This window comes from Pteropus alecto, unplaced genomic scaffold, assembly GCF_000325575.1.
Source record: "Pteropus alecto unplaced genomic scaffold, ASM32557v1 scaffold67, whole genome shotgun sequence".
NCBI lineage: Eukaryota > Metazoa > Chordata > Mammalia > Chiroptera > Pteropodidae > Pteropus > Pteropus alecto.
Window position 1 is genome coordinate 5,646,968 of NW_006441061.1, and position 6,002 is coordinate 5,652,969.

At 60.5% G+C, this 6,002-nt stretch overlaps 1 protein-coding gene across 1 annotated transcript in view; it reads left to right on the forward strand.

Annotated features, from left to right (window-relative positions):
- Nucleotides 1-6,002, forward strand: part of ASS1 (argininosuccinate synthase 1) — a 47,926-nt gene that overhangs the window by 21,961 nt on the left and 19,963 nt on the right. The window contains exon 10 of the mRNA XM_006918058.3: nucleotides 4,800-4,890. Within this exon, the coding sequence (XP_006918120.1) occupies nucleotides 4,800-4,890 (91 nt within the window). The remainder of the gene's footprint in view (nucleotides 1-4,799; nucleotides 4,891-6,002) is intronic.

The window sequence follows — 6,002 nt, forward strand, 5'->3', positions numbered from 1 at the left end:
CCCCCCGCCCAGCGGTTTTCCTAATTGCTGCTGGGATGAATAGGTGAAGGAAATATTTCAGGGCAGCACAGAGAGAGACTGTGATTGAGAGACAATAAAGAAGCAATTAGGCAGATGAGACACTTCTGTGGGAGGGCCCAGCCCGTGCCCACCAGCTCTCAGGCCGCTGCTGCTGCCTCGGTTGGGGATGGGGGTGGCAGAGATTAGAGCCTCAGGACCCACTTGTCTGGGTTTTAGCCCCACGCCCGCCAGCAAGGCAGGCTGCTCTAGCTCGGTCCCAGCCTCCTCCCCGGCTGGGCCTTGCCCTGTTTGAAGTTTAGGGTTTCTCTCCCTGCGGGGTTTTCCTTTGTATCTGCCCCTGCCCACCGTGGGAGATGGGGGAGGCAGGGGGAAATCTATCCTGGGAAGAGAAAAACGTCTTTGTCCCTGAGGGAATGCGTCTCCAGGCCCGGGCTCAGCCTCATACCCCGGGGGGCTGGTTCGGGGATGGGGCCGGTGGCTTGTCTGACTTTAGGGAAGAAGTGTGCTTGGTGGGGGGCACTCCGGCAGCTGGGCCTGGGGGATCCAAGAAGGCCAGCTGGAGGGGAGGCTGACCGGGTGGCTCGGCTGAGGGTGGGGAGAGCTGGAGCCCTGCCGGGGGTCCAGGGCTGGCTCCTCGCAAGGCCCAGGCCCCTCGGTTGCCGTTGGCGATAACGTAACCTGTGACCGTTTCTAGAGCTGGCCCGAGTTGGCGTTTTCCCAGCTTGCTTTCCTTGGCTTCTGGCCCTGAGAATCCCCACCCTAAGGATGAGGAAACTGAGGCCCAGCAAGGGGGTAGGGCTGGTGCCCAGGTCGCCCGTCACAGGAGCTGCCCCTCTGGCCTCTGTGGTTCCTCTACTGCCCACAGCCCCCCCTCCCCTCTCCCCTTCCCTCCCTCAGCCCAACTGTGTCACTCAAGACAGCCGGCACCCTTGCCCCCTGGGGGCTGATGGCCCCATGAGGCTGCTGCCTGCTGGCCACAGGTTTTTCCAGTTCATGCTCTGCTGACCCCGAGACACTCAGGCCAGCCACCCCTAATTAGCCAGTCACTCAGCGCCAAGGGGGGGCGGGGGAGGCTGAGCAGAGCAGAGCAGCTTCAAGGTGGGGTGCCCTGTGGGCTGCGGGGTCCCATGCATGCTGGGAAAGCGCTCCTCACCCCTCTCCAAGCAGCCTGTGGGCTCTCGGCTCAGGACTGAGGGAGCAGAGCCGAGGCCAGAGACGTAGCAGGTCCCTGTGTGGCCGTGGCAGGCCCCCTGCCCCTCGGGCCTCCTGTCCAACGAGAGCAGTAGACGGAGAAGTCGGGGCCGGAGAGCGCCTTTTTAAGTGCTCTGCCATCTGATGGAGGTGGGCAGGGTAGTGCTTGGGTCCCAGAGGCTGGAAACCTGGGTCTGAACCTGACTCTGCAACCCTGGGCGAGTCACCCAGCCTCTCTGAGCCTGCAGTCGATCCCTCGTACACACAGTAGGAAACGTCAGCACCCCCCTCCTGGCTCACTGATAGGCACTTGGCCTGTCACTGGCCTAGGACCAGGCTTCGATCCTAGAGCGGAGGGCCCTGCCCTCCTCCCTCAGGACAGCTAAGAATCTTTGGGAGGAAGGGGTGGGAAAGGCTGGGCTGGGTGTGAGTCCAGGGGGAAACCTCGTTCCCACTGAGGAGTACGGGGCCAGGCCCACGATCCCGGGGTCCGGCCACACCAGCCTTGCTTTCCCACTCTGCCCTCTGCAGGTGGGGTCCGTTCCTCCCAGGGGCTCCCCCAGGCTAAGCCCTGGGTCCTCCCTCGCATCTCCAGATCTCCTGTGTATCGGGGAGGGGGGTGTCCTCCAATCCAGGAAAGGGGGCAGCGGCTAGGGGCCTGAGAGAAACACCCCAGCCCCCTCGGGAGGAGCCAGGAGCCAGGAGACAGAGCTCCGGGGAACCAGAGCCTCCTCCCCCGCTCCAAAAAAAGCCCTGAGACCTGCCGAAGGGAGGGTTCGAAGGCAGATGGCGGAGCCATTTTCTGCCTCCGTGAGGGCTGATTGAAGGGCAATGAGGCAGCTAATTCGAAGAAAGATAGAAATTTACTTGCTTTAACTTCATAGGGCCCACAGTGAAAGAGTTCATTCAGGGCCGGCCGCCATATCTGATGGATGAATAAACCATTCGCAGCATCGATCATGCCTCTACATCATGGTTCAGTTCATGGGCCATTTGCTTCCAATTTCTCCTTCTCGGCCTGTTCCGCGCTTTCTTTTGCACGCTCTCCCTCTCTCCCTCTCTCTCTCTCTTTTTCTTCACTCTCTTCCCTCCCTCCCCAACACCCCTCCAGATGACATTGGAAGTGAGCCCTCCCGCTGGGGTGGATAAATAGATGGTATTGATACTCGGCAACAAACTATTTGTCATTTGAACTGGGCTTTTCGGATGAAGAGTAAAAAAGGCAGGCTCCAGCCACCCCGGAATGCAAAGCAAATGTCACTTTATTTCTATTTAGTTATTTCCTCTAATCGGCCCTGCCAGGGTGTCGGAAGCCTCCAGCAGCTGCCTCCTAGTGCTGGGGCGCTGTCCTGCGGGGGCTTATGCCTCCTCCCCGCTTCCCAGTGCAAACACTCTCATCCCATTTGGGGCTCCATTAGGAAGCGTGGCAGGAGGAAGTAACAAGCACCAGATTGAACTCGGAGGGTCAGGCACAGTGCAGGTGGAGATGGGAGGGAGGCCACCTTGGGTGGAGGGGCTGGGCACTCAGTGCTGGCACCTGGTTTGAGCTCGGCCTGGGCTGGGGGACCAGTGAGAAGCCCCAGGCAGGTGAGGAAGAGGCCGGGGTGTCATGTCGGTCATCCAGAGGTCCTAAGCCCAGGTTTACTTTACCTTTTGGCTGAAGATGGCCCTGGGGCCTGTGTGTGCCCAGGGGATGTGGTGATTGGCAGGGCACGGCAGGGCTGGGGGGCCCGCATTTCTCAGAATCTCCCTTATGTCCACCCCTACGGCTAACGATGCCACGTCGCGTGCGCTGTTTCTCAGCCCTCAGGTTACTAAAATGACTGGGAAACTGCATGGGGTGATGGAAAGGGCTCGGGACAGGGGGTCCAGAGTCCCCAGAGCTGGCTCCCACAGTGGCGGGGCCGGGCGCTATGATTTAGACAAGCCGCTTCTTTGTCCTGGGTTTCTATCTGGTCCGTGAAAGCATCAGGCTGGGGCTCCTCCCATTCGGGTCCGTCCTTGAGGTCGGTTCTGGATCCTTGTTCCCGGCCCACAGATGAAGGGACGCAGCTGGCCCCCAGTCACACAGCACTTTGCAGGTGTGGGGGCTTCGGCACTGTCCCTCGTCTGAGCTCAGCAGCAGAGCCGGAAGCATCGGCTGCCCCTGGGTGCCCAGGACTAAGGGGTTTCCCCAGGGTGCGGGAACCGAGGTAGTCAGTCACCCGTACATCGAGCCAGCAGGCAAAGTGACCACAGGTGCAGAATCCGAGGCGCTTCTGACAGCGCGTCCTGGAGGGGGCGTCCCCCGAGGCCTCTCAGCTCTCCCTCCCACCTGCAGAGCCGGTGCAGCTTGCGCCTGAACTTCCTGGCATTTTCGTGGGTGATTTTCGTGTCTAGTAAAACACATAAAAACTGTCTCCACTGAAACTGTAAGACAGTCATCGGCAGGTCTCATTTCCTGCACTTTACAGATGGGGAAACCGAGGCTCAAGGTGAAGCCGCTTGCCCCAGGCCTGGCGACCTGAGGTCTTACCTTCTGGCTGTGGGGTATTTCCGATATTTTTGACCACTCTGAAATCCAGCACATGTTTGTTGAGAGCCTTGCGGGTCCCCTGCCTGGAGCAGGGTGGTCCACACCAGCACAGAACTCAGGGCTGCAGCAACGTAGGGTCCCGCCCCCTTCGCCTCTATTCATCACCTGCAGATGGGGTAGCAGCCCTTGACCTTCTTACCAAACAGGGCTGCTGAGAACGCAATAGAAACTGCAGATGGAAAGTGGCCTGTGAATGTCTGAAAGCAAAGCTTGAGGGACCGTACTTCGCAGATGCCAGCAGGTGGACAACAGCTGGGCCTGGGGTGTCCACAGGAGGGGACATGAGCAGTTAGTCCCGGTCCCCACAGACCCCACACCGTGGCAAGGATCCAGGCCGCAGCCTGGGAGTGGGGTGGGGGCCGGGGCCTGGAAAGGCAGGCAGGAATTTCGAGGGTTCCAGGCAGCCCGCAGCCCCGCCACCGCTGCATCCAGACGAGAGGCCCATTTTCCAAAACGCTCAAGAAAAAAATATACATAAAGGTTGATGTGTTTTCAAATGGGTTTTTGCTTTGCTCTTCTCTTTTCTCCCTGTGAGTATTAACCTTGGGGACCCCGGGGACGGCGCGGCTCGCTGGAGCACCTGCTGGGGTCACGCGTAGTCATTAGCTTTGCGGTCAGCGCGGAATAAACCCCAATCCTGGGAGTCTGCGCGAGCGTTTGCGCCTGCGCCCTAGGAGCCCGCGCACGGAGCCGCCGCCTCGCGCCCCCAAAGTCGGGTTTTCCTGCCTGACTTGTTCCTCTCCCGCTATTCTACCTCCAGCTGTGGGGGCGTCAAAGAAAAAGATGAGATCAAGTTGAGGGGAAAAATTGTCTGATTTCTTGAGCCCTTTGTTTCCCAGGCCCCCGGCAAGCAGGGCTGGCTCCGGGCTGGGGGCTGGGAGGCCTGCTGGACTGGGCCAGCCAGCGGCGAGTGCCAGAAGCCCCCCGGTTCTGGAGAGGGGCGCAGCATGTCCAGGGCCTGGCGTGGCACTGCTCGGCTCTGAGCCGCCCCACCGTTTCTGTGTTTTGTCAGAACCAAGCGCCTCCAGGCCTGTACACAAAGACCCAGGACCCGGCCAAAGCCCCCAACGTCCCTGACGTCCTTGAGATAGAGTTCAAGAAAGGTAGGTGCCTGCCCATCAGGACTCGAGGGGGCGGACTCACGGGGCCCTGGCTCCTTTCCCCTCCTCGCCTGGAAGCCTGGGCACCGGCCCCCTGCCCGCCTCTCGCATTCTGGGAAGCCAGAGTTCAGGCAGCGGCTTAGAGGGTTCTCCACTGACCCCTTCCCCGGATGGCACGATCGGCGGAAGGCCCCAGGCTTGGGAGCAGGCACCCTCGATGCCGTCCCCCAGTCCCTGGGCCCCAGTTTCAGGGCGAGAGCGTTCCAGTCTGGGCAGCCACTTGCTGGCAGCTTTGGTGCTTTGGGGAAGTCACTCAGCGCGCCTGGGCCTCGGGCTTCTTGTCTGTAAGCTGGGATGAAAGAGCATCTGCCCTCTCATGCTTTCGGGGTGTAGAATGAGGTCTATGTGGGAAGTGTCAGCACAGGGTCCTAGCACAGGAAGTGCTCAGTAAATGGGGAGCCTTAGAGAGCCGGCCTCAGGGGCCCCTCTGAGTCCACGGCTAACGCCTCAGCTGGTCCTCAGTTAACTAACTGCTTGACGCTTCAACCCACACCCTCACCTGGGGCTCAAGCCTCTTTCTTGTGTCCCGACTGCCTCATCGTCCTCACTGCTATCAACAAAAAGTGCTTGCTGGCCTGGCCTGGGCGTCCCACCTCAAGTCTAGCACCAGGGACACCCCCTGCCCTGGAGGATGGAGGGAAGGCAAGGCATGCCTGGTAGTGGGAGGGGCAGGATGAGGCTCAGGGTGAAGGCTCAGGAGAAGACCTTCCCAGGAGGCTGCAGAAATCAGGGAGGCTTCCTGGAAGAGGTGGTGCTGGGCGGAAGCTGGAGGAACTGAGAGGGGGCACGAGGGCATAGAGGCTGTTGGTACTTTAATACCCCAACTCTTCCCGCCCTTTCCCAGCAGCCTATCCAAGACAGTGGGCATGTTCACCACTCCCCATCTGTTCCAACCCTTCAGTTTGAGGCCACAAGGGGACCTTGGTCTGAGGCCCCTGGAGGCGGCTAGAGTGCCAGGTCCCTCTTTTGCCCAGGTCTCGTTCACGGGCATGGGGCCTGTTTGGGCATCATCTGTGAGAAGAGGCAGCGGTGAGACAGAGCCAGGCAGCAACACC